The 27,989-nt window shown below is 43.5% G+C and overlaps 1 protein-coding gene across 2 annotated transcripts; it reads left to right on the forward strand.

Annotated features, from left to right (window-relative positions):
• PDPR (pyruvate dehydrogenase phosphatase regulatory subunit) lies at nt 1-27,989 on the forward strand. Of its 2 annotated transcripts, XM_071440548.1 has the most exons (18): nt 1-464; nt 849-1,148; nt 4,070-4,203; nt 5,207-5,288; nt 5,380-5,543; nt 6,489-6,610; nt 7,417-7,534; nt 8,914-9,063; nt 12,021-12,213; nt 13,994-14,118; nt 15,769-15,924; nt 16,027-16,160; nt 16,547-16,695; nt 17,986-18,098; nt 18,447-18,541; nt 19,164-19,253; nt 19,537-19,719; nt 20,607-27,989. In XM_071440548.1, the coding sequence occupies exons 2-18, from the start codon at nt 922-924 to the stop codon at nt 21,009-21,011; spliced, it is 2,640 nt and encodes an 879-aa protein (XP_071296649.1). In that variant the 5' UTR covers nt 1-464; nt 849-921; the 3' UTR covers nt 21,012-27,989. The 2 variants fall into 2 exon arrangements, with proteins under 2 accessions (XP_071296649.1, XP_071296650.1); XM_071440549.1 differs by lacking the exons at nt 1-464; nt 849-1,148; nt 5,207-5,288 and having other exon boundaries at nt 4,086-4,203.

The raw sequence follows: 27,989 nt of genomic DNA on the forward strand, positions 1-27,989 counted from the left end.
TCGGGGCGGGTGACGCACGCGCAGGGGCGGCTGTCGCGCGGCGGCCGCGGCCGTAAAGCGCGGAAGGTCAGGCTGGCCTCCCCCTGGCCCAGGTGAGCCGGCGCGGCCCCGCCGAGCCCGGCCCCGCTCCGCGACCCCGGCGCGCCCGGCACCGCTCCGTGCCCTCACTCCCCGCCCGGCCGCCCTGCGGCGCGGGGTCGGGGACGCCGGCGGGGGCGAGCAGGCCGAAGCGGGGGGCCCCCAGGCCTGGGGCTCCCTGACACCCCGCGCCCTGACATCCCCGTCCCTCAGGCTGCCGGCACGGAGCGGAGTCTGCGAGTGGGGGAACCTCCGGTGCTGCTGCTGCTGGGGGAGCCGCCGCAGCAAGGCCCTGGGGTAAAGCTTGTGGTAAAGCTGTTCCCGGAGGGGCCTCTCCGGTGCCCTGTGCCAGTTATTCTGACCACAGACTTCGTTTCCTTCTTCAGGTAAAGGCCTGGCAGCGTTAATAATCAAGCTTATTTGTGCCCTAATTACTTCTGGCTTTCGGAAACATTCCAGAGCATGATCTGTGCCTGGTGGCCGTTTCAGCTCTCCTTGTCACTGGTGTGAGAGCTTTTCCACCTTTCGTTTGGTTTTTTGCTCATTGTCAAGTTGCACTGTGTCGAAACCAAAGGTGTAATGCTCTGTTCCTATTTCATGATCTAAGTTTAAATCTTAACGGCAAGGTTGTTTGAGGAGTAACTGCCCTCCTGTTTGTTTGCTCATCAGCTTTCTCATGTCCACTTATACCCGGCACACCACGTGATGTGTCCCGCTGCCAGCCTTGTGTGTCATAAGTGGTAATGTGAGTCTCATCTTTTCCTTCCTAGAAGGAGTAGTGCTGAGGTAACATCTGAACACATCTAGGCGGTGCTTTAGGAAAGCTGACAAAGAGCAGCCGGGATGTTTCTCCGATTGCTGTCCGATATCCAGTGGCGGGCGGCTCACCCGAAATGGAGGAGGATGACCGGCTCCCAGCGAAGCACCTCCACCACAGCAGAGCCTCACCCGCTTTCCCTGCCAGCCCAGGCACAGGTTGTCATCTGTGGTGGTGGAATCATGGGCACCTCTGTGGCCTATCACCTTTCCAAGATGGGCTTTAAGGATATAGTCTTACTTGAGCAGGGCAGGTAAGGATTTCTGGTTAAAAACCTGTATTTGTTTAGGTTTAAAGCAAATTTGGGAGAGAATTTTTTAAAGGAGTTTTGGTAGGAAAGCAGATTTAATCGGCTCTTTTTTATACTGGTTTGGGAGAAAATACTTTTTTGGAGAAAGGTGGAAAAAACCTGTTTATTAAACAATAAAATTTAAACAATATTAAACAATAAAATTTTTTGCTACTTTAAAAGAGATGACAAATTGAGGAAGTTTTTTTTGGGTTGTGGCTTAGCTTATTTAGTCTTTGATCAGTTTCTTTGGTGTTGGAAATGTTGCAGGTTAGGCTCGGTTTGGTCGACTACAGATGCAGCTGCTGGTGCTTTTCTGGGTGTTTAGTTCAGAGCAGGTTTCAAGAGGTTTAAGGAAAAGGAAAAAAACCAAAAGTTTAGGGAACTTCTTTGCTTCAGCTAGCTAAAACTAACTAAAAGCAAAAGAGAGCTCTGTCTCGCTGTCTGTCCATCCACAGACAACAACAGTTTAGGAGCAGGAATGTGGAGGAGTGAGTACAGTGTCTGAAAGAAATTGCTGCTTCTCCTCTCTCCTCCTTTCACTCTAGAACACTCTTAAAAGTGAAAAACTTATTATTCAACATAAACAAAATAAAACTACTAAAAATAAAAGCATCATATAGTCAACTCAAAACAAAACCCAACAAAGCAAGACTTCTGTGCAGAACAATATCTGCTGTAATGTGTTATTTCTATCTCTTCACCTTTTCCCTGGGTGAAATAAGGTTATACTGAACATTAATAACAACACCAACTGCCCCTTCCTAAGCACAGGGCTGCTCTGCAAGGTGAAGAGTATCCCTTGTGTGATTGTGGTGGGGTAGCCATGGCTCATGGCCAGACTGCCACGCAGCCATGCCATTTCCCTCTGCAAAACAGAGAGAAATTAAGCTGAGAGAACTTGTGGATCAGGATAAAGATACGGAGATTGTACTGCCATGGGAAAAACAGACTTATCTGTGGGAGAATTAATCTAAAATAATGACTTTAATTAGATTCAGGTAGTGAGAAACAAAAAGCAAGCATTAAAACACCACTTTTGTTTTGGTCGACTTTACTCCTGCACTCCAGGGTCTTCTCCTTCCCCACGATGCCCTGAGCAGCATGAAGATGACACAGTGGGGTGTGATTAGTTCTGGGCTCCAGTGAGTGTCCTGCATGTGCTGCAGTTCCCATCAGGAGAACTCTGCTCTGGAGTGGGTTTTCCATGGTGCATGGAAAACCCTTTGGGAGTTCCTTTGGGAGATATTTAGCTGCTCTGCTGTAATCACAGGTGATCATGTAAAACAATGCAGCTGCCAAAGATGATGGACCATTTTAAAAGAACTAAAAATCCTTGTTACTCCTGCAGCCCCTGTTGACCTCTCAGAGCAGGATGCAAAGCATTACACAGCCAGCAAAGCTCCAGAGATTGCAACAGGTTATAAGCAAGCATCACTAAAACATCACCCTGTAAGCTGGTTAAATGCTCAGATTATCCACTTTGGAGGATTTAGTGGCTCTCTGTAAAATAGCCAAGGCTGTTATGGTTTGGCTGAGCAGAAGTGCCCTCAGTGAGTTTGGTCAGCTCTCTGTAGCAGAGCAAGAGTTCCTGTTGAAAGCTGTGCATCCCAACATTTCCCCTTTTGTTTTAGATGTCCATTTCTGAGAGTCATTTGTGATGTTTTAATTAAGCAGTCTGGGGATCCTGGGCATGAGACACCACTGAGACTTTAGGGTTTGAAGAGGTGTTTATTGTAGCAGCTTCCAATACCCTAAGTAAGTGCTGGACTGTTTATTTATCATCTACTTTAGAGCTTCCCACCTGATACTGCCTTCAGGAATAATTAGCCATGGTTCCTGGAGTCTGTGTGGCTGGGAAGCAGCAGGTTCTTTCTAGCTGCAAAGAAAAGGATTTGGGTATTCTCATCTGAGACCTTGTGAGTGTGGTCATTCTGAGCAGAGTGGGTGCTGGGCTGTGTTTGCAAGGGAATGTCTTTTTTGCTAGCTTGGAGCAGGGTTTGAACAGCCCATTAAAGATCTGCAGTGAATTAAGATGCTGTGTAGGCTCAATCTGTGCATGCTCAAGGAGAAGGAGGAATATTGCAGTAGCAGAAATCTCTTATGAGGAGCACAGCATGGCAAGACTGTGCTTCTTCTCTTTGGGTTGTTGTTGAGTAGGGGTGCAGCAAATATTCCTTACCCAACTGAATCATAGATTGAATTACTGAGAGAATATAGACATGCTGGGCTGCAAGCAGTTGTGTCAAATGGAAAAATGCAAGATGGCTTCAGCAGCAGCAAAGGTAATTTGGAATTGTTGTGGAAGCAGGCTGCAAGGGAGATGCTTAAATCTAATTGCCTTGTCTTCCCCTGTCCATGCTGCATGGAGTTGTGTAGGTTTCTGTCCCTAGAGCAGCTCTTCACAAATAGCTCAATGGTTTAGAGACAGTCCTAGAAGGGATAAGAAACATGTGTCTGTCTATGGCAGTTGTTACAGGGTGAGAGGGACTTGCTCATACTGTAGTCTTCAAAGATGCAAGACAAGTTCATTTTGATTTGATGGAAATCTTTCCTGGAGAAGGAAAGAATCAGGCAGCTCACCTTAAGTGTAAGATTTTTTTTTATTTATTCAAAAAGTGTTTTCTTTGAAAAATGTCAGTTTTTAAGACTTGTTAAAGAGAAATTGTCTTGGAATGCATTGTGTTTTCAAAAGTGAGTGAAAGGAATATCATTCTAGAGGTTCTATCAGCCCTGCATCGTCCAGCTTAGTGTAGTTCTGGTGTGTTTGGGGGAGAAGTTGCTGTGTGGTTTGTGCTGCCAGTGGAGCTGCTGGAGCAGCCTGGTGTGGAGTGTGTACCTGGCAGCTGTATGATCAGGGCCCTTCTCTGCACCTTCTCCTGCAGGTTGGCTGCTGGCACCACTCGATTCTGTGCTGGCATTGTGAGCACAGCCAGGCCCGTGTCCATAGAGCTGAAGATGGCACACTATTCAAACAAGCTCTACCAGCAGCTGGAACAGGAGACAGGAGTGCAAACAGGTACTGAAAGTGCCAGCATGGAGTAATCTTTGGGAAACTGAAATACTGACACTGAAATATACGTGAATAAGCAATAAAACCACACTGACTGTGGTTTTTCAGTGTCTTAAGGCTTGAAAGGCCTGTTCAAAAACAATACATATGGACCTAATCAGATACAAAGTGATGTCACCAGTGTAATCAGAATGGGGAGAAGGATATCAGATGGGCAAACTGAAGGCAGACTACCTGCAAATTGTGACAGTTTGCACGTTGTCTGTAACTTGGGCAGACAAGGGAATTTCCACAAGGACATGGAAAATGTATTGCAGTGACTGGAGCAAGTTGGCCTGTTCTGTGCAGTGATTCTCCTCTCAAAAAGAAAGTGTGGTTAACAGGAGCACTGAAGCATAGGCAAAGCTGTGTCTCTTACTGAAGTCTAGCCCTGGAAATAACAAAAAAGATTATGTTTAGATTTTCCCTCTCCCTCCAAAATGTCTGGGCATGTACCTGATAGGAAGAACTTGATCACTAAAAGCTTTCTTCTGATAAGAACTTGTCATGTATGTCAGACAAATGAATACCTCAATAGAGATTCATAACTCTGCCTGCAATTAAGATGAATACTAATTTAGTGCAGGTGTTGGAGTGATATAATATCTACTTTTAGTTGATTAAGTTTTATTCTTCTGAGTAGTCATTAGATCACTTTCAACTTCTCTCTCTTTTAACAGCTACCATGTGTAAAATTCAGGGTTTTTTTTATAAACAGTATAAAAGTATATGGAGTATATGAAGTAGAAAGAGAGCACAATTAAAAATTAAATTGCTTTTTTAAAAAGTTCTCTCATGCACTTTTTAATTACTAGCTCATAAGTGTTTAAAGTTATTTGAGGATGTGAGATTTCCAGGCTCCTGAGTAGTGGAAGCAACAAGTCTGCAATTGTATTAAAGCAGTGAGTCTGAGATGGAAAGGAATTGAAGATCCTGTCCAAATCTGACTTGACTTTGGTCATTGTCATAGGGTACATGAAGACAGGCTCTATTTCACTGGCTCAGACTCAGGACCGACTGATCTCTCTGAAGCGCATTGCTTCATCGCTGAAGTACGTATGAGCAGGAAATACAACTCAGCTTCTGTGTGCACCAACTCTCCTGCAAGACAAATGACATCGTGTTTCTTCTGTTCTGTGGCAGTGTAATGGGAATACCATGTGAAATTATCAGCCCTAAGAAAGTGTCACAGCTCCACCCACTGATCAACATCCATGACCTCGTGGGGGCCATGTATGTGCCAGAAGATGCACTCGTGTCGTCTGCCAACGTGAGTCTGGCTCTGGCAACCGCTGCCTCACGCAATGGTAGGAGCTTTTTTTATCCATAGAGTGCTCTCCTGCATGATAGCTATGTTTGCATCTCTTTTGATATTCTGACTGAGCCCTGAAGACCAAAATTCTGTATTTCTGTGAAGTTCAGATTCTTTAAACCTGTTTATTTCTGAAAAAGCAGGCTGATTTTTCAATATGCTGAATGTTTACTGGTTTCCTGGGATAGTTCAAGCACCTGTTTGTTGTCCTTAGTGGTTACAGATTTCTCTGAAAAAGCATGCACTCTTTCCTTCCTAGAATTGACTCATAATTACACATCAAAACAGTTAATTACCTACAAATGAAAAAGAGTGGCTGAGCCTTGTAGAGTATTTAATTGAGCACATATGCTTTGGAAATAGGTTTGGAAGTGTATTAATAAATGCTGTTTGACCAGTGTGTGGTTTAAAAGTAGGGGGAAAGGTTAAATAAGATAACAGGAAATAAAGGTCATTAAGGATAAAAGTCCATCAGATCAGAAGAAGCTGCTTAGGAAGATACCTCTCAGTTTCTTTTAGCCCAGATTGATTACATACTGCTTATTGATTTTTTTTCCCACAAAATTACTTATTTCCCATAAGAGAACCAGTCATGCCATCTGAAACTACAAATTTGTTGCATAAAGGAATTGTAATAGAAAGAAGTCCATAGCTGATACTCTTTTTTTTGTGTGTGTGTTGTTGATACTGGGGGTCTATTTATCATCCAGATTGTCACATGGGAAGAAAAACTGTAGCTCTTCACAGTCTCAGCCTGTACAAATTGTACATGTGATGTTTTACAAATAATAGGGTTTTGCTTAAGAATTACTGGGTCAAGAATAGAAATTTTGTCTCAAAGAGAAAATAAGCATTTTGGTTGAGCATGAGGGTTTAAAGCTAGCAGTCTGACACATTAGAAAGAAGGCTCATGGCATGCTGACTTTGTGACCCACTCCAGGTGTCCAGATTCACGAGCGGACGAGTGTCAGTCATGTCACAATCCAGAAGGGCCGGGTGACCGGAGTCGAGACTGACAGAGGGCGCATTCAATGCGAGTACTTCGTCAACTGTGCTGGCCAGGTTGAATTAGTTAAAGTTTTTCTTTCTTGTTTCTGTGGCTTGGGAATACGTGCACTTCCCTATGGTTCTTTTTTTTTTGTTTTGTTTTCCTTTTGGGATTTCTAATGGTTTGTGCTTTGGCTTGATTTGCTGGAGTAGATCAAATCATGTTGCTCATCAGCTTATCCCAGCAGGATAAGGAGAAGTGAAGGAGGAAAAGCAGTGCTTGCCATTGGCAGTGCACCAAAGGCTGGGTGTTAACCTGCTGAGAAGTATCTGCAGCTTGTTGGTACAGCTCTGTCCATAGTCTCTCTGTTGAGAGGTTCACCCTTCTGACAGGAAGAACTTTGCTTTGGCTGTTAGGGAGCCAGGCCCTTCTTTCTCACTTCCCTCATGAAAAATTTATTTGCTTTTACTCCTTAGTGTATGTCTTCTCTGCTAGAAAATACACCTGACAATTGCAGTTTCTCAGCTAGCAGCTGTCCCCCTTGTTAATAAAGGGTCTTAGTTCAGGCACCTAAATGCTGACTATTCTGCTTCTAGGTGCTGAACCTAGTACTGACTTTGGTCTACAGATCTTATTTTGCTTTTGTTTTGTAAACTACTACTTCTTAGTTTTGAGTTGGGGCCCCACTTTTCTAGTCTTTATCCAAAACAGTTCAAATTCTAAGAAAAGAGAAAAAAATCGTGTCTGTTTAATGTCTCAGGGTCTGAACCAAATCTTGGTCTTTTATGAAAGCAAAATCAGAGTGCTACTTGTGTCCTGCTCTTTTCCTAAAGCTGTTTTTTTTTCTTTTCCATTCTGACCTGCACTTTTTTGGTTTCAGTGGGCCTATGAGTTGGGCCACTCTGGGGAGGAACCAGTCCATATCCCAGTCCATGCCTGCGAACACTTCTACCTCCTGACACATCCTTTGCAGGAGCCTCTGTCAAGCAGCTTACCAAGTAAGGATTCTTCAGCTCTTCTCACTTTTCTTGGTGAATTATACCTGCCTTTCCAAGGTGACCTGTATTTTGTGACAGAAAGGCCAACCTTGGGCTATCGGTCCTCAGCTCATTTGGGATTGTGAGGTCCTTCTGTCTGAATTGCTTTGAATATCCTTTTTCAGTGGTAGAAAGAATGTCTTTCTTTAGTCTTAGGAAAGCTTTTCCTGCAGAAAATGACTTTGAGAGTTCATCAGCTTAGCAGCAGAATGACCTTGACTCTAGCTGGAATAGCAGTTGTGTCTGAGTCTTGGATTGTTGCATTTCTGGGCTGGGGAGTGCGCTAGTCTTGGCACTATGTTTTCCTTGCAGGCTGCTGGCCCCAAATGGCCCATCTATTCCTTTCCTCCAACTGAAGCTAAGGCTTTACAATGGCATTTACATGTCTATGAGCTGTAGGGGCAACCAAACACTTGAGGTAATTGCTCCTCCCCCGTGTTCTGGCTTTTGGATCTCTGAAAAAAAAGCCTTTGTGTTTGAAAACTGTGATTGACAAGTAGAAAGCTTTACTTATTTACTCTCAGTTGTTGCCAAGATTTTCTGCTTCTAGTGAGTAATGTATACACTGTCCAGGGAATTGAGATCTCTGGATGGAGTCCAAGTGCTTCACTTTTATTGGACAAATTAAAACCTCTGTATGTGGATATATATATATATGTATGTATGTATATATTCACATATATGTATTCTCAGCTTTTCTGAACTTGGCAAAAATTGCTGTGGAGCATGTCAGGTGGAGTAACATAAATACTTCAAGTTGGCACATTACCAGTGGAAGAAGCAATCCAGTCCTGACTCCTTGTCCTCACCCCAGTGCTGCCCACCTTCTTTGTGCTGGTGGCCTGCACTAAGCTGGATCTTTTACAAATTAGCTGTTCTTAGAATAGGAAGAGAAAGAGGGGCAGGGCAGGACACGTCTTGGTGGAAGGTCTGGTCTTGGGTGCAATTTCAGTGGAACTAAGGCAGTGTAATATCTTCTCAGTGCCACAAGGATTCTGAATCCCTCTTGTGTCCTCTCAGTCCTGGTAACACTGTCCTGCTGGCTTGGGGCTCCTCAGGTTTAATTCAGTTTACTGTGCTCTCCAGAAGTTAGCATCCTGCATGGCTGTGGTGGGAGCTCATGGTTTAATCTAAACTGGCTCACCAGGGTGTCACATGAGAACCAGAACGGTGTGACAGCATGGGGCTGGGAAACTGAGACTGTCCCTTCTCCTGTTGGGAGACTGCTGGCTTGGCCTGGCATGTCACTAGGCCTCCATCATTGGTGTTTGTGGGACAACAGCCTGAGACAGATATGCCTTCTCTCAATTCCCTTCTCACCTCTTCCCTTCCCTCTGCAGCTATTGTGGACCCCGATGGCCGGATCTACATACGCAACTGGCAGGGTGGCATCCTCTCAGGAGGCTTTGAGAAAAACCCCAAACCTCTCTTCACGGAGGGACGGAACCAGCTGGAGATCCAGAACCTTCAAGAAGACTGGGATCATTTTGGTATGTTAGGGAAGAAAGGTTCCCACAGCAGTGAAACATGTGCTTCAGCAGAAGGCAGAGTTCATGGCAATGCCAGCTGTCATTGATCTGTGGGAAAGATGAATGTTCTCTCAAATTCATTTATCTCTTCATTTGTCAGTAATTTGCTGAAAAACCCTTTACCAAGGGCTGCAGTATCTGAAGGACCCTACAGGAGAGCTGGAGAGGGACTTTTGGCAGGGAGTGCTAGAACAAGGGGGAATGGCTTCCAAATGACAGAGGGCAGAATTAGATATTATTAAGACATTTGTCCCTGTGAGAGTGATGAGGCACTGGCACAAGTTGCTCAGTGTTTAAGGTCAGGTTGGATGGGACTTAGAGCACCCTGGTCTAGTGGAAGGTGTCCCCGCCATGCTGGGGTTGGAATGAGATGAGCTTTAAAGTCCCTTCCAACCTAAACCATTCCAGGATTCTGTGAGTCTGTGATATCTGTGTAGTGTTTAAAAACACCTTCTAATCTTCAGCATTTGTTACCTTCCTCTAGAGCAGCAAGGTACTACATCAGCTTCCCAGCACTGCTCTTCCATTTCAGTTGTTGACTGTCAGTGCCACATGCTGCTCCTCTTGTGACACAGTGGATCAACACTGTTGACCTGCCACATAGCTGTGGTATTTTGTTTCTGCAGCTCTCTTCATCAGGGACTGACAAGTGCATTTCTATCAGTGGCAGTTGCTTTGTGGACAGAAGTTGGTATTGTGGCTTCCCAGACTTTGTCCCACCATTGACAGTGGTTTATTATATTCCAACTTTTCTGTCTTTTTCTTCTCATTTTATTTGATTCTGATTTTATATTCTGCATGTATTTTTACATGGAGGGCTCTTTCTCTAGGAAAGAGCATAGCATGGTCTGTGAGTCTCTTTCTTCCCCAACCACTCCTGCCTCTTTGATACCTGGTAAGTTGGTATGTGCCCTCTCATCTTCAAATTTGCCTTGTACTCAGGAATCCAGCTTGCCCTTGTATCAGAGCTCTCTGCATCCCTTGTGAATACACATGCCTCTGTGACCCTAGGAATGGATGGAGTTTCACTGATTTCTTTCTGCAGTCATAATATGTTCTTCCAACTGTGCTTCAAGTTAAATTGAATAATTTTACTTGATTTCTGAGAGACACCATAGTGATACTGTAAAAGTTTAAACTCCAGGGGGTGAAGCCAGGGTGGGGTGCTGTTTTGTGCTGGCATATGCTAAAGGTTTTTAGATCCCTAGATGCCTAAAGACTTGCTTGAAGATATTAGCTTCAGTAATATCGAGCTCTGCACCCACTTCATTTTCGGTTTTCATTTGGATAAAATGAAAAGGCACTGCTTGCTGGCACCCCCAGATTGCCCAAGCTTCTGAAGCAGCTGCATGCTATGTTCCAGCTTTGCCCTTTTATCCGTTCAAATGTGCTGAACAGTTGAGCAGAGTCAGAGCTAACTCAAGCAGTATTTGATCCTTTTCTAGAGCCACAGTTCCTGGGGTTTGAGCTCTTGTATTACTGCTTTGATCTTTGTCATTGGAACACCTTTTGATTTTAAAATAGTCCGTGGAGTTGCTTGAATTGTACTGTGTTTGAGAACAAATCTAGCACTGATCTCTCTTTTTATCAATAGAAAAATAGCCTGTAACACCAGGCTCTCATTCTGGAATTCTAGTGCTTGAGAGAGGGAAGAGAGAGAACGGGTCAGTTCTGTTTGTAGCTTCTTAAGTAATGTGAAATCTGATTATTTTACTGCTTGTGCATAAAGCTCAGAAGTGCTCTTAGGGCTGAATCTTGAGGGCTTTTATCTGGAGTACTAAGCAGAGGTAACTTTTGGGCAACAAAAGCCAAGTAGATACCTTACCCATTTATTAATGCTCTCAAATGTCAAACTGTGAAGAGTTGCCGAAGGACTTTTCCAGCATGTCTGGGCAGTGAAGCAGTGAGGAAATTCAATGAGGATAAATGTGAAGTGACGCAAATGCATGGGTGTGTGTGGGGATGGTCTTGTTTTCACCATGTGACATGATGGGCTTTGAACACACCTTGGGGGGTTGTATTAGTTCTGTTAGTTCTGTGAAGACATCAGTGCAGCAGCGGTCAAAGCAAAAGACAACTTAGGAATTACTGGGAAAGGAGCAGAAAACACAGTACATTATGCAACACTAAATCCTTGTTTTGCCAGATGCTAGTTCCTGTTCCAGGCTCCCTGTTTCCAGAGAGTATCATAGGACTGGAGAAGGTCTGGTGGAAGAGCAGCAAGAGACTTAGCAAAGCTTGGAATAGTTTCCAGGAATGGAGTGACTGAGTGGGCTGGGGAAAGGAGATGACAGAAGGGAAATAAAGAGAGGTCTATAGAATCTGGAGTGGGATAAACAGGCTGGAAGGGGGATTCCTAACCACTGTCTCTTCTAATGGTAGGAGGCATAAAAAGAAATTGAGTGTGAGCTTTAAAACAAAAGGCAGTGATTCCTCATACAACAGATTTTAACACATGGGACTCCTTGTCTGTGTCTGTTGGATTTTTTTCATGAGGCTGGGAAAGGCTGGTCAAGTACTTAAAAGAGAGACCAATTTATGGGTTTCTAAATACAGAAAAATATACCAAATTTTTAGGAAATCCTCTGAGCTGATGGTAGGTGGAGGTTTGCAGAGTGCATGTGACAAGGCTCCTTTACATTTGCCTGGTCGTACTCTTCACTATGTATCTATTTGATGTCTGTTCCTATTTCCCCAACAAAACCGAACAGTGCTCTTGCACTGCTGAAAATAATACTGGGCTCTTGATCTGGATCAATATGGCTGCTTTTACTGTAGGCTGTGTGATCCATTTTGAGTAGTGTAATTCCAGCAAGTAAGCCATTTCTCCTGTGACTATCAAAACATGGAAGCAGTTTCCACCTGAAGCAGCTGAATTGTATTGAGACTATTTTTCTCTTTATTGTCTTGGGTCCTAGGGCCACTTCTGAGTGCCCTCCTGCGCAGGATGCCAGGTTTGGAGGCTCTGCAGATCATGCAGTTGGTGAATTGCCCAGAGTCCTTCACCCCAGACATGAGATGCATCATGGGAGAGTCACCCACTGCACGAGGCTACTTCGTTCTGGCTGGCATGAACTCAGCTGGCATCTCCTATGGTGGGGGAGCAGGCAAGTAAGTGGTCTATCTCTGTTGTGTGTGTAAGTAAGGCTTTAGCCAAGAGACTGCTCAGATGATCCTCCTGTGTACAATGTTCTGGTTGGTATTTGTCAACTCCTCTGACAAAGGCTCCTCTTTCATTTCTGACTTGAGTGAAGGAGAGGAGCAGTTGCTGTTTTCTGATCATGTTCTCCAGTGTGTCTTTAAAACCTGTGTTGGATTCTCCTCCTGTCCTGCACATCTCTCCTCTGGCATCACATCTCACTGAGCAGCTGGGGATCAAGTAAGCTTTGTTAAAGCTATGTCAGAGGAGGTTTAGGTTGGATATTAGGAAAAGGTTCTTCACCCAGAGGATGATTGGATACTGGAACAGGCTCCCTAGGGAAGTGGTCACACCATCAAGCTCGCCAGAGTTGAAGAAGCATTTGGACAATGGTCTCAGGCACCTGGGGTAATTCTTGGGGTTATCCTGTCCAGGGCCAGGAGTTGGACTCAGTGATATGTGTGCATCCGTTCCAACTCAGGTTATTCTGTGATTCTATAACTGGTATGTTTTTTTTTTTAAACTACCATTAAGAAATAAAAGCTTAGCAAATCATATATTCCCTCATATATTCCCTCTCCTATGTATCATGATCCCCTTTATCATTTGATTGAAGTCTTTATATCAATCAAGTTGATACAGCAGTTAATTCCTCTGAAAGCAGTGTGAATCTGTTGCTGATGAAACACCATGTATGTGATGCCAGTGCTGACAGTAGTTTCAGACTGTCCTCTACAGTAAGCTAGGGGTGTAATAATTTCTCAGGAAAATCCAGTTCCTGTGTAAATGCAGATTCTTAGACAGGCATTTAAATGTGATCTCAGCAGCAAAGTTGCTGAACGATCATTTCTCCCTCTGACTGCCATTTAATTTTGGTGACTGAGCATTCCTTCTGCCACACAGCCTTCTTAAAAAACTGCTTGTTTTTCATGCTGGTGTTAGTATCCACATTTATCTTCACTAGTTTGTCTATTGTCTAATAGTTTAACTCACCAGAGAAACAACTCATAATAATTTTTTTGTTGTCACATGAAATACAGAGAATCTTTTCAGTGAGGTTCTCTTAAGAATCAAAGTCATTTCTGAAGGTAAAAGCACTGTTTGTTCATTTGTTGCTACAGCCCCAAAATAAACAGTTGAGCTTGCTAATGTAACTTTTCATGATCAGTTCCAAACACCTTTGTTTTGTTGTCTACTGGCTGTGAACAGAACCTTCTGCTCTGCTAAATTCTGAGTTGCCTGTCTCCGTTAGCTCTGGAGAATGCCTTCCTCCTTCACTGCTGGAAGTGTAGCTAAACATAACTTGGCTGGCCCCTTGTGCTAAATGAATGCTGTCAGTGGTAGTTTGTGGCTGAGCCTACACCAGGCAATGAGAAATAAGAAAGCAGAAACACTAAACTCCGTCTGAAATGTATTTGCACCTCTTTTTGTATCAGAACCCAAGCATTTGACGCAGTGTCAGCCAGGTTACCTGTCAAGGCTCTGGCTTAATTTAGCACATGTCCTGAACTTCTTGCTGCCCTGTATGCTTCACCCTAATGGGCAATTAGTAATTTAGAAATCTGGTGGATGCATTTTACAAAGGGAAACTCTCCAGATTCCTCTAGTATTTAGAATACCGTGTTAAATGTTTTCTCTCTTGCTATTGTAAGAAATTCTCAAGTCCAGACTGCTTTCCTTCTAACTTCAGAGCTACACTTTTCCTTTAAGACATTGGCTGATATCTCAGTCTGTCTTTATTTCTTCCATCAGGTACCTGGCAGAGTGGATAGTAAATGGGTATCCGTCGGAAAATGTCTGGCCCTTGGATCTGAAACGTTTTGGAACCCTTCAGAGCAGTCGCACTTTCCTCCGCCACCGTGTGATGGAAGTCATGCGTAAGTGAGGTCTCTGCGTTTAGCTCTGGCCAGGCTGTCCAAGTTTTTGCCCTTTGCTACACTGTCTCTCCTCTGCTCTCACTCTGACGAACATTTTCCTTCTTCCCTACCTCCTTCCTGGCAATGCAGCCTCTTCCCAGGAGAAAGGAAATGATGAGGGTTTTTTTTGTATGCCAGCATTCTTATTAACTTTTCTAAAAAAATGCTGTTGGTACCTTGCTCTCTGCTATTTCTGTGCTTTGCCTCTGATATAGGGAAATTTGTATGTATCTCTGTAGGACTCCAGCCTAAAAAAGCAACGCCAAGGTCTTAACTGGGAATGTTACACTTTCTCAAAGATTGTTATTCTTTGCACATCATTACTGTGTGGCAATACCTTCACTTCCAACTTATGGCTGGGTGACCCAGTTATCTTGTATAATTCAGAAGTCTTCGTAGACATAGTGCTTTCTCCTGTCAAAGTTTGCAATAAATACCTTGCAGAATAGATTAGAGATGCCATTTTTCTTGTCTAAAGCCAGGCTTTGTTTCCTCCTGTTGTTTGAATATCTGTCATATTGTCTGAATATTGTGGATGACTTCTTTTCAAGTTCGAAATAGAAGTATGAAGTGCTCCACAAGTTGCATAACAGGAACAATTACTTGAATACCAAGTTCTAAACTAAAAACATATGCTCGGGTGAAAGCAGAGAAGCTGGGTAAACCTCTTAGCCCTGCTATATCTGGGGAATAAAAACCTTATGCTGCTTTGACCTTCTTCCCAGAAAAAAATCACTTTATACTCTGGGCATTATTCTGCAGTTGCTTTCCAATACAAACTTCAGTTCTGATATCCCTCTAGTTTTTAGAGAGTGAACAATGTATTCCCTTTTTGAAGTGTTACATTCCCATGCTAATCTAGTCTTCCCAATACCCTCTCTTTCAGGAGTACCAATTTGAGATATTGTCAATAAATTCATTAAATTGTTAGCTATGAGGCAGAAATTATGGAAGTGTTCAATAAGAGTTAGCTGGCTTATCTTCAGTTTTAAGCAGTTTCTGACCTAGGTAGAATCTTAATATTTATAAAGTAGTAATCAAGCATTCTTAAGTTATTACTCTCCACTGATAACTAAGGAGGATGCTTAATGTTTATTAGGGTAACTTGTTTTCTAAATTAAAATATTCTATACTAGCTGTACAGACAGAGAAGCCATTTGGAAAAACTTCAATGATTACAAAAGGCTGAATTGCCAGTATTTAAGAAGGCAAATGAGATGGTCCCTGTAGCTATGCACTCTCTACCCCCCAGCATTAGCATTGTCAAAATATCTGATATAGTGCACTGCCAGGGAAGAATCCTGCATAATTAATGCCAGTCAGCATGACTTCATGAAAAATAGAGTTTTTGTTATTCTTACAGAACTGTCATGAGACCATCAGTATCTATAAATATAAGTGTTCTGTGCAAATATTGTTACTCTGATTTTGAAGAGCTATAAATGGATCAAAACGGATTTGTGGATTTTCAAAACCAGGAAAAGTAAGGTTGGAGCTGTTTTGAGGGAGTTTATTGATGATTCAGATATTAATAAGTACTGATAATCTGGAAGAAAAGTTTAGATAAAGATAATCACTTTGCCTAATAAAGGATCTTTATGACCATTGCAGCTCTCATGTATGATCTGAAAGTTCCCCGCTGGGACTTCCAGACTGGCCGGCAGCTGCGCACTTCACCGCTGTACGACCGCCTGGATGCACAGGGAGCCCGGTGGATGGAGAAGCATGGATTTGAGAGAGTCAAGTATTTTGTCCCACCTGGGAGTGGTGAGATCATATTTTCCTCTACCTGGTGCTTCCTGATTGGTCTCTGTAAGGTCTTAATTAATCCAGTTTATTAATTTTTCCTTCGATATTTCTTTGTATTAGATCTGCTGGATTTGGATCACAGCAAAACCTTTTACAAACCAGACTGGTTTGATATTGTGGGTGCTGAAGTCAAGTGCTGTAAGGAAGCAGTTTGTGTTATTGACATGTCATCTTTTACCAAGTTTGAAATAAGTGTAAGTACCTAGGAAGGGACCACCTGGTAAAGGTGACCTTTAGTTTATTATTGCCTGCTTTTGCAAAAAACTCTGTGTCCTATTGAGGATAGATAGAGGCAGTCACACTGTATGGCTAAACTCAGGTTGTACCACAGTATTTATCACAGGTTGGGTTTTGTCTGTCAAGGGCCCAGTTTATAGAAATATCAGCTTAGTCTATACATAGAATTTGACCTCTGGCACTATGGCACTGTTGTATCCTGTTACGCTCGAGATGTCAGTGTCACAATCATCACAAATTGAAATAATTTAGGCCAGGATGTTGATGCCATCTTAAGCTGCCCCAGTGGATTTGTTTTGCTCAGGCAGCTTGTCTGACTTTCTCTTCCTTTTGATTCATGTAGTCCACCGGAGACCAGGCCCTGGAGAATCTGCAGTATCTCTTCTCAAATGACCTGGATGTGCCAGTTGGGCATGTTGTGCATACAGGAATGCTTAATGAGAAAGGAGGGTATGAGAATGACTGCAGCATAGCCCGGCTCAGCAAGCGCAGGTGGGTGTGCAGACAGCACCTTTAGCCATCACCCTTTTGGTGTTTGAGCCTTTAAGGACTTCTTCATGAAGACCACGTACTTTCATCACCACCCTGAACTAAAAAGTCTCACTTCTCCACTAGTATTCCTAATTCAGTAACTCAAGTGAAAGGGAGTTTCTGAACTGAAAAACATTGGGGAAAATAAACCTTTTTCCAGGATTACAGAGGAACATAGATTTCCTCAAAATGTTAGACCTTTAGATGTTTAATTTTTTAATTGAGGTACAGACTGCTTTTAGCAATCACTGGAGTTTATTAATTTAGGTAACCATTTAAAGTGCAAACCAACTCCTGACCAATGTCCTTACTAGAATTGTGCATTGAAAGCACTGCTTTTTGATTATTTCAATTTTCATTGCAGTATATGTACTCTAATTCTCAGTTCTGCAGTCTTTTATCATTCTTTGTGCTCTCTCATGCAAGCTGACATGATCACAGGATTTTACCCTTAGACTCACCAGTTTGGGCTCTCTTTGGCATCCGATGAAAGCTTTCTTGCTTTTAAGAACTTCATAGCCATGTCCCAGCTGAGTGTTGGATTTATTTTTCTGGATGGTTTTCTATGTGTGTTTTCACTGTATTGGTGTGAAAACATTTTGTTGCTTCTCTTTCAATTAGAAACAGCTTTTCTTTCTCTTCCACTTCTGTCTGCATTCATGTATTGCTTAAAGTATTGTCCTCTCTGTGAAACCAGTAGCTTCTGTCCTTGCCTAGTGATTTCTACAGATGTTGATGTACTTTAACTCACAGTTTGTATCAGACACACACACAAGCAGCTCATTTTCCCATATCAAGTGGAGTTCTGTTTTTGGAAACTGTTAATAATAACCACCATTGTGTGTGAAAAGACTTCTGCTAAAGCAAGAAATTGCTGTGTGAACCATCTCTACTCTGACTGTCAGAGTAAAGAGAATCACTGGTGGTGAAAAGCTGCAAGTCCCTTCTGCAAATCAGTTGTGACCTTTGAGATGGTCTGTCAACTTCCTGCAAAATTCCCTGTGTTCCACATCTAGTCACTTCTTGTCACCAGGCCACTGGTAATGCTTGAAGTGGGGGATTTCTTTTCATGACAGATGTAATGGCATTGATCCAGAGACTTGAGCTGTGGTTTTCACAAACCAGCTTGTTTTGATCTTCTGTTAGCTTGGAAACTGCTGAATGGCTCGAGTAGTTGATGAATGAAGAATGAGCTGATTCACTTTGTGGTTGTTCTTTCATTGTTTCTTGGGTTTGATTTGTCTGTTCCAGCTTCTTCATGATTTCCCCTACTGACCAACAAGTTCATTGCTGGGCCTGGCTGAAGAACCGCCTGCCTGATGACAGCAACCTGGTCCTAGAGGATGTGACCTGGAAGTACACAGGTGGGAAATCACTAAAAGCAGACCTCCTCAGACAGCTCAAAATCACAAATAGTGTCTCCTGCTGCGTGCCAGTTAATTGTTTAAAGTGCCTGGAGTTGCGATTTAGTCTTTTTTCCAAACATTTAGATGAAAACAGCAGTTCAGAGACTCTTTTCTGGCAAGCCATGAGCTAGAAGACAGCATTCTTTTACTGTGGGCTGTCAGGCGAGAATTTAATGACTTTCTCCTCTGTTCTTAAATGTAAACACACCTATTGGTTCAATAAGACTTCAGAATTGGATCAGCATGTTAGACACTAGGCAAGACTTCTCCAGTTTCATCCTAATGCTGTTTTGTTCCCCTCTTCAGCTCTCAATCTGATTGGCCCCCGTGCTGTGGATGTCTTGTCAGAGTTGTCCTATGCCCCAATGACTGCAGAACACTTCCCCTCTCTCTTTTGCAAGGTGAGTGACTGTGCTTTTGTTCTCACTCTGCTAGGTTTTTCAAAGCATGGGTGGAAGGACAGGAAAAATGTTTTGGATAATTGGAGAAGAATTAAGATTTACAGGAAGGTTTACTGCAGTTACTGAGCTAGGTTGGTAAAGAACTCTCTAGGCTCACTTGTCTTTGGATTGTGTTTTCTAAATATATAGGTGAATATGCATTTGTTTTCAGTATTCCTCTCACTGTAGACTTGTCACCATTTGATATCTTGACGTGTTTCATATAATCAATTATGAAGCTGTCAGAGGGGCAGCTGGGAGCAGGGACTCTGACATCATTGTCTCCTATCAGCCTGTTAAAAGGCTGAGCAGATAGTTGCTATTCAACTTCTGTCTTGTATCTAGAATACAGCCTGTGTCCTGACCTAGTTCCAAGGCTTATTGCCAGGTGTCAAGAAATGACTTACAACTTTGGATAATGTGACATCACTATTTGAATTGGAAATCTAAATTTGTTGCAAGTATGTGCAGGTGGCGAAGGGGAGAGAGGGCTGGGCAGTGTGGATGTGTTATGCATTGTGCTCCTTCTGGATCTCTGTGCTGTGTTCCAGTTTGGATGATTTCACCCCCTCTGATTCTGCAGGAGATGAGCGTGGGCTATGCTAATGGCATCCGTGTCATGAGTATCACTCACACAGGAGAACCTGGCTTCGTGCTTTATATCCCCATAGAGGTAAGAGTGCACTGCAGCCTGAGCTAATTAAAGCAGTTGCTTGCATGCATAAATTGGAAACATTTTCCAAGTTGACTCCAGGTGATGAGATGTCTGATTTGCACCACAGGAAAGCTGCCTGCAGGCACCAGGGGGAGTTTTTCTGCTTAATATTGCATTCCAGTGGAGCAGAGCTCTCGTGCTTCAGTGACTGATGGTGGGGATGGCAGGGGACAGTGACTGGTGGTGCCAGGTGCTGCTGCTCTCTCCTGATGCCAGTGTGTGTTTCACCCTTCCATTGCAGTACGCCCTGCACGTGTACAACGAGGTGATGAACATGGGGCAGAAGTACGGCATTCGGAACGCCGGTTACTACGCGCTCCGCAGCCTGCGCATTGAGAAGTTCTTTGCCTTCTGGGGCCAGGATCTGGATGCTTTTACTACTCCTATGGAGTGTGGACGCGAGTTCCAGGTCAAGCTGGATAAGGTACACCACCTTCTGCACGGGGTTTGCTGGGAGAGCAGAACTGGACTGAAAGGCTACCAGCCAAGCAGATGGATGTGTTTTTATGGAGCTGTGTGCAGTAGCTGTAACATATATTCTTGTACTTTAGCAGGCTGCTAGAAATACAAAAATGCTCTGTTTTCCTCCTTCCCGGGCAGCATTCCCAGTGACCTGTGCCTGATGCTGCTTATGTGTGCAGTGCCCAATGTGGCAGAGGTGCTCTGTACCTTACAGATGCTCAGAATTCTTGCTTCTCTAAACTGTTTTCCCAATCTGATGAAGCAAAAGCCAGCCTGTGCACCTGGTGTCATTTAATGATGTTAAATATGAGACTAGGCACCAATAACAGGTGTTCTCTATTTTTAATAAAACAGGGGAGTTTGTAGAACAGTGTAGAGTTATATCATGCTTTTGTGGTAGCAGGTGCTGTTTCTATCACTGTCTTGTTTTCCTTCTTCCATCTTTGCATGAGCCAAAATAAATTCTTGTATTGATTCAAGACAAGAATGTAATGATTAAGGATACAAATTTCATATTAGTTACAGTTTCCCTCTGGTTTATAAAGAAGGGTAGACTTCTAGAACAAGAAAAATGGCAAAAACTGTAATGGAGACATGATTTTCACTAGAGTGAAAATTAGAATTTTTTTTTCCTAAAGATCAGCTACACAAACATTTCTGTGTGTTTTAACATCTGGAGCAACAAACATGACAGAAAAGCTATCTGAGCTGAGCTTCTTGTGATGGAGGCAACCTATTTTGATAGGGCATAAATTGCCCTTGTCGGCAACCTGTTCTGCTGCAGCTCAGCAGCTGCCACACTTCGTGTCCCTCACATCAGCTGATGCTCCCTTTTCCTTTTCCCCACAGGGAATGGAGTTTCTTGGCCAGGACGTGCTGCTGGAACAGAAGCAGAACGGGGTGTACAAGCGCTTTACCATGTTCATTCTCGAGGACCATGACACGGATATGGACCTCTGGCCCTGGTGGGGGGAGCCCATTTTCCGCAACGGCCGCTACGTGGGCAAGACCACCAGCAGTGCCTACAGCTACACCCTGGAGCGCCACGTCTGCCTCGGCTTCGTGCACCACTTCGACGAGCAGACGGGAGAGGAGCTGGTGGTGACCACTGACTTCATCAACCAGGGAGAGTACGAGATCGACATTGCCGGGCAGCGCTTCCAGGCCAAAGCCAAGCTCTACCCCTTCAGCTCCCTCTTTGCGCAGCGGCGCCGCAAGGATGACGTGGAACTCAGTGGCTACCAGAGGGAGTAGTGCTGTGTACACTAGACCTGCCCTTTGTCCCAAGCTGGAGTCTTCTCCCACCATCTTCCAGCCCTTTCTCCTCACCTCATATATTTCTTTCTTTTCCTTTCTTGTCTTGCAACTTTTAAACTTTTTCCAGTGTGTTACATTTTGTATATTTTAAAACTTTAATTTTCAAGCTTTCCCACCCCTGTCTGTCTTCCTCCTTCAACCCTTGCCAGGCTCCCCCGTGCCCCAGTGGATGAAGCACAGTGCTGAACATGCAGGGATGCCTGTGTAGGAGTGAACCCCACCAAAGGCCCTGGCCTTCTAGTGATGGGAAGGGTTGGGGTGAATCCCTGAAGACTGCACCCTTCCTCTCTTCTCTCCAGCATAAGGCATGGGACAGCAGGTCTTTGCTGCCTATGGTTCAGGTGATGGCTGACCTCACCCTGCTCTCCACATACCATGTGTTAGAGGGGTTGGTGTGTCGATGCACACGGCAATAGAACGATCAGCTACCTCACTGGCATGAGACAAAGCATTGTGTGAGCACAGCCTAGAGCCTAGAGACAGGTTTTGGTGTTGTCCAGCCTGTCACTACCCTCCTTTGTCCACCACTTTGGTTTTTCCCTAGCAGGGAGTAGATTTAACATCAGAGTATTGATATGACAGTAGCGTTGGTAAGTGCATTGTTGGTGGGATTGAATTTTTTGTGTGGGGTCACTGAAAGTAAATGGCCTTCTATAAATATAGTCAAAGATCAAAATGTGCATTTCACTTCTATAAAGGAATGTTGTTTTTTCTTTTTTATTAGCAAGAATACAGATTTCTAACAAGGGTAGATGTTAGTGTTTAATGTTAAATAGCAGTGTTGAAATGCTGCTTCTGTTTAAGCTGCACAATATACAGTCTCTTTGGGGATTGTCTTTCACTTTGTTTATGTGACTTGGTCAAACTCATCTGGCAAGGTTCATGGAGAACTTGTGTTGGTTTGGGGAACTTGAGCAGCAGGAGGGGATATTATCTTGCAGTTTTAGCTGCCTGTGGTTATTTTGAAATTGTAGGAAAAGACAGAGCATTTGTCTCACCTGTGGTGTGAGAAATACTGGGTTTTCTGTTGGTGGTGAGAAAAGGTCTCAGCAGCTCCTGCTGGACTCAAGAATTTGTCTTCTGTTTTCCTCCTCAAATCTGTTGCACTTCTTTGTCTCTCAGTAGTACCTCATCTGAAGGGGTTGAATAAGGGAGCGAAGGGAGCATAGCAGTGGGATTATAAAGTGCTTTTCTTCAGCACTGCTCTTTGCATCTGGCTTCTCATGCAGATACTCCAGATGGTGCAGCTGGAAATTCACCCCTTCTTCAGGTGTCAAAATGTGCCAGTTCAATCACTGATGGTAAATGGTAAAGAAATGGGGCAATGCTGAATTGCCTTGTGCACATTTGCATCATCTTATTCATATTTTGAGCACAATCAAAAACCAAGACGCTTTTCATTTACTTGAAAAAGATCTGTTAAATGTTTTCCCTGCCTCAGATACCACATACTTCTCATGGTCTTTCTTCTTCAGCATCTGTTTTGGACTTCAAACACAACCTTGCACTGTTGTCTGCCCCGTTTAAGCTATGGTGAACACTTCCTCTATGGTCTAGAACCACTTTTGGACACTTTATTTTCCAGTTAATGGTGAGCATCAGTAGTGTAAATATGAGCCCAGAAGCTCCCCTGGTTCTTGTTTTAGGTTTGCTTTCTGCTGCTTTAGTTGCTTTAAGCTGTGCCTTCAGTTGGGTCTGTGGCTGTCAGTTCAGGAAACTGTAAGGGAATTTAGGATTTGAGCATATGGTATAGTAGGTTGAATGTAGATATCACTTCTCTGAGCATGCATCCTTTGTCTGGGGTGAGTTTGACTGAAATGTGTGGCTTCTTCCAGGATTTCAAGCCTAGTTCTGAATTGACATGCAGAATTCTCCAGTTTCTGAAAAGGATTAACCACACTGGGGCAGCTTTTTGAGATCTGGCAGCTCAGAGTACTCTCTGCAGCTGCTGTAGGCGAGATTCCGCCTGCTTGTCATTTCTGCCAAATTCCCCTATTATTGCTCTCTGAACTGAAATTTTGCCTGGTATGTTAGAATTAATCACTTAAATGAAAGGTTCATAAAGCATCTAATAGCAGTTTAAACTCTATAATTACCTGCATATCTTTTCTGCTTAGAGAGATACCATGATCCCATTGTTCCCATGCTGGACGTGTGTACCAGGAAGGACCTTGGTCCTTCGCTGTTGGTTTTATGGGACACTGCTTTGCCTTCTTTATCCATGGAAACAGGCATTCAACCAAAGAAAGAGTTTTGTATGTGATATTTAGGATGTGGAGTAGCCCTTCTGTTTAGGGTTCTTAGAGCTTCTTAGAGCAGCCCTTCTGCTTAGGGTTTATTGACCATCTGTTGTGGGTGAGTAAGGCATGATACTCCTTCAGGAGAAGGCAAAGTATAGGGCCAAGGTGTGCTGAAGTTTGTATTGAAACTGCTGAAGAGAGATTTTAGCTTGAGCTGTTCAGTTCTCTGCAGAGTTAGAATTAGTTAAGACCAAGGTGGAAAGCTAGGAGCATGCTGTCCTTTACCAACCACTCATTCCAGCTGCATTATATTCTTCCTGTGATTATTTTTTTCTTTTCCCTAATTTAATGGTGCCTGCTAGTTCCTCAGGCAACTTTTCATACACAGATGTCTCTTCTCCAGCAGTTCTGACAGTAAAATTGTGTTTTATGAGCTACTTTTGTCATTATGTCTGCTAAGGTTTATTTTATGTCTGGAAGGTTTATTTTATGTCTAGATCTATTGACTTTTCCATACCAAAAATAGAGAGTGGAAATAGTTTTCCACCATGATGGTAGATATAGCAACACTTAGTGTAACACTGTGTTTGCTGTTCGAGACTTGGGTGGTTTGGTAATTGTCAGTCTTACAGCTCATTAACGCCTACTCCCACCTTCCCTGCTATGAATTCTCTTCTTGTTTTATATCAGAACCTGAGAGGTCTTTAACTGCTGCTCAGGCTTAGTCGATTTAATTTCTGGTGGAGGTATTTTAAACTTACAGTGTAAAGAATAGTTTGCCTTTACCAACTTGAACACCCGTCAAGAGGACAATTGGATCACATTTTAAAATAGTGATACTGAGTTGGAGGAAGATCCTTCTAGTGTAGTGTTTTCATCTTGAGGTATTAAGCAGTGATGTAAGACTCTAATCCCTTTATCTGATGATTAAAGTAGAGTGCCTAAAAAAAGAACAACTAAATCTGTTGAAGAGTTACTACCTTTAATATAGCTTCAAATTAGAAAATTAAAAATCAGATATTTGAAACTGCTGTAGCATAGTCTTTACATCTAAGATGGTAAATAACAGGGACTGCAAAACTCTACATCCTGATTCTCATCATTAAAACTGCCTTAAAATGCTTTTTGCTAAAAAAGGTGGTTTGTTCTCATTCTGCACAGTAAGACTATGAACCTTGGATTGGGAAACACAAAAATAGCATCTCTCTCTGTGGCAGTAGAAGGGGAAATGGCCTCATTCTGTGCTGAAGCAGCAGCTGCAGGTCTGCTCTCTGCACCTCGTGTGTATCAGTCACAGGGTGGTTACCAGTTCTCTGAGTCTTGCTGTCCAGAATGGGAGCAGCCCTGTAGATTCCTTTCATAGAGGCATCTTTGCAGGGAAGGGAGCCAGGGAATCCATCTAAATGTGCATCCATGGGAGGGCTGGCTTGCCCAAGTGCCATCAGGGGAACTTAGGGAAGACATAGTGATTCCTTCCATTAAATGATTTTTACAGAGATATTATATTGTCTTAACCTTGCTGTGCCCCTTCCTAAGTTATCCTGTTTTGTTAGACCTTGAGTGAGTAATGCAAGGCTTGAGTAAAACTGTTACTAGAAAAGCAGGAGTATATGGTTCATATTTAACAATCTGAGGGTAAAATTAATGGTCTATTTCTAGAATTATGTTTTCTGTTTCAGGAGGATGTGTTACAGTAATTTTCACACCTGTCTTTGCCAGATTTAGTTTCTATTTGTTTTCTCCAGTATCTAGATTTGATAGAACTTGCTGAACAGTTTCCTATTTTGTAGCAAAGAAAGGAGGTTGTGTAAAACTTCCACTGCATCTCCACATCTTGGTGTAGGCTTGGATTCCTCCTTTCTACTGTTGCATTTGAGTTGCCATTGATCATGTTACTTTTCCTGTAACACCTCCAAACTCTGCTGCTGTAGAATTTCTCATGCACAAGGTTCTTCTCTTCCTTCTACCTGATGCTTTGTCATCGGAGCCAGGTTGGCCCTAGACCTGTGTCTCTGCATCAACTTAACTTATTCAGCTTTTAGATGGTGCTGATACCAACATCAGAACTCCAGGCAGGTTTGTGGCTGCTGTAAATCCCATCATATAACCCTCCCTTTCCCTGTGCCAGGATTTTCTCACTGTCCTTAACATTTCTTTAGTCTCCTCCTCAGGTGGCTGAGTGCATTATTCCTTTTGCCATCAGAGAGTGAGGCATGGCAAAATAAAAATTGGTGGAGGGATGATGGAGTGGCTGAGCTGAGGTGGAAGGAGAGGTGCAGTGAAGGTTTGATCCTTTGCTCATTATTCAACTCCTTAAGCCCAGCCTTGGAGAGATGATCAGCTTCAATTCCCAGCTCAGGGAGAATCTTCCTCTGCAGCCTTGGTGCTGGACAGGTGAGAGCCCTGGCTCCAGGCAGAGTTGGGACAGCATTAGCACTTGTTTCCCAGAACACATTTGTCCCCCTCATTGGGATAAAGGAAATGGTTCCACACAGGAGAAGTGGGGACTGTGTGCACTTGATTGCCTGGAGCAATTTTATCTCCCTGGCACGTTCTTGTAGCTGTAAAGGTACAGCACTGACATCACCAACCTCATCCTTCCAGCACATTTGAACAGAATGGTAACATTTTGGGAAGAGATCTGTAAAAATGAGGTAGTTCCCATGTCAGGGGAATGGGGAGTTGCTTGCAAAGGGCAGAAGTCACTTTTATTTAAAATACAGCTCTTGGCTGCTGATAATGGTGAGCAAAATGTTCACAACCTTCACATTTGTCTTCCCAAACAAGTTTATTATAATACTGGATCAGAATAATTTCTGCCTATTTCGGGAGGTTTTCCTGTTTTAAACTTAGTTTTCTTTAATTGATTGTTTGGATTTCTATTAAAAAAAAAAAGGCAGTCATGGAACAAAACTCAAGAAAGGTGGGTGTTGGTGTCATCTGACGACTTCAAGCTGTCACTAAAAAGCATTTGAAAATTTTCTTTGCACTTTAAACTTTCCTTAAGTATTATGGCTGTAGCAGTATGCTTATAGCCCTTGGCACGAGTAGTCCTTGCATTTGAGAGAGGAAAAAAGAATGAATATTTATAAATGCCTTAAAGCCTTAGGTGAGGTGTTTGGGCACTTGCTGTGCCTGCCATTTGATTTCCTTCCTGGAAAGCTGTGTGCTGTGCACCCAGAGATGGGAATTTTGAGCAAGCACTGGAGGATGGTGGAAGCTGCTATTGCAGTATGAGACTGGAATTTGTATGGAGCTGGGAGCCCTTGTGCCTGTCCAGCTGCTGGGCTGGCACCTTCCTGTTTGTTCCCCCCCCTCAAAATGGATTTATTTACTTTTTCCTTCTGGTGTAATGGGTTTTCTTCTTTCCCTAAAGAAGCCTGGGCTGGTGTAGAGTACTCCGTGGGTGTCCCGTTGCATTAAAGGAAGCAAAATTCTCTGCCTGAAGCTTCCCTGCTGTACCAGCTGACATTTGCAGGCAGGAGTCAGGAGAAGCGGGAGGGGAGGGGATCTGCTACCGCCTGTGGTGTTTGCTGAGATGGCTCTGAGACTTCTCATCTCCCATTTGTCTCAAAGCTGGGCTGGATTACTGATGTCAGGCTGGCTTCTGGATTACAGCACAAGCCAGAGCTGCTTTGCAGGTGTGGCACGCTGGGCTGATGTTCTGTTAGAGATTCCACCTGCTTGGAATAAGGAATCTCAACAAAGAGGAGCAGTATGTTATAATGAGGAAAGTGTTCACATTAATATTTACTGATTTGTTAATACTGGTAACCGTTGATCTTCCCACACAGATCCTTGACACCTGCTACAAGCAGAGCAAATACTTGGGAGTTGTCAGCCATCCCAGCTAGGACCTGATCCATTTTATGTGCTTTGGAGGAAAAACTGTGCTGTTGCCTTTCACCATGGCACCACTAAGGTTTTTCCATGCTAAAATTCCCTCCTTTTCCCATAGTGGGATAGATCTCACTTCTTCCAGTATAACCAGAGGCAGATTAGTATCTCTGAATCCTTGACAGGTTCTCCTGCATCTCCTGGTCAGGCTTGCAGCAGGACACTCATCAACCCCCCCCCCCCCCCCATACTTTTGTCTCCTGAGACCAGATTTTAAAAGGGCTGGGAAGATTTCTGATGCATGCTGCTGCCAGAATTTTAAGAACAACTGAAGCTTGAGCCTGTGAAAACATTCTTCTAGTGCCTTATGTTTGTGAATGCTGTGTAATGGATGTAGCTGAGGTGGGACAGACAAGGAGCAGTCAGCAGCATGGTTCCCCATCCACTACGGCCGTTTCCCTCTGCGCTTGCAGGGCCTTGGCAAGCAGGTGCCAGCAGCTGTCTCCAGCAGCACAGGGAGGCTCTTTAATCCCTTTGCAGTGGGGGGTCAGAGAAGGCTCATGCCAGGTACTTTTCCTTCAATGGAATAGTGGTCTCACCTCTGCTGAGGTTGGATTTGGAGGGATTCAGGAGAGACAGAGCTGCTCTGATTGCCAGACCCCATGGCAGAGGACATGGACAGTTGTTCCCAAGCGCACAAGTCAGGGTGAGTTTGCTGCTCTCCACTGTGGCCATGTTGTCATGTATGCTGTATTTATATCATGCTTGATTTCATTTCATATTTTGGTTGGCTTAAATGTTGCTAGGTTTGTATATTAATAAAGAGGCATTTTAACTA

This window comes from Agelaius tricolor, unplaced genomic scaffold, assembly GCF_023055355.1.
Source record: "Agelaius tricolor isolate 1412-34295 unplaced genomic scaffold, bAgeTri1.0.p SCAF_15, whole genome shotgun sequence".
In the NCBI taxonomy this organism is placed as follows: domain Eukaryota; kingdom Metazoa; phylum Chordata; class Aves; order Passeriformes; family Icteridae; genus Agelaius; species Agelaius tricolor.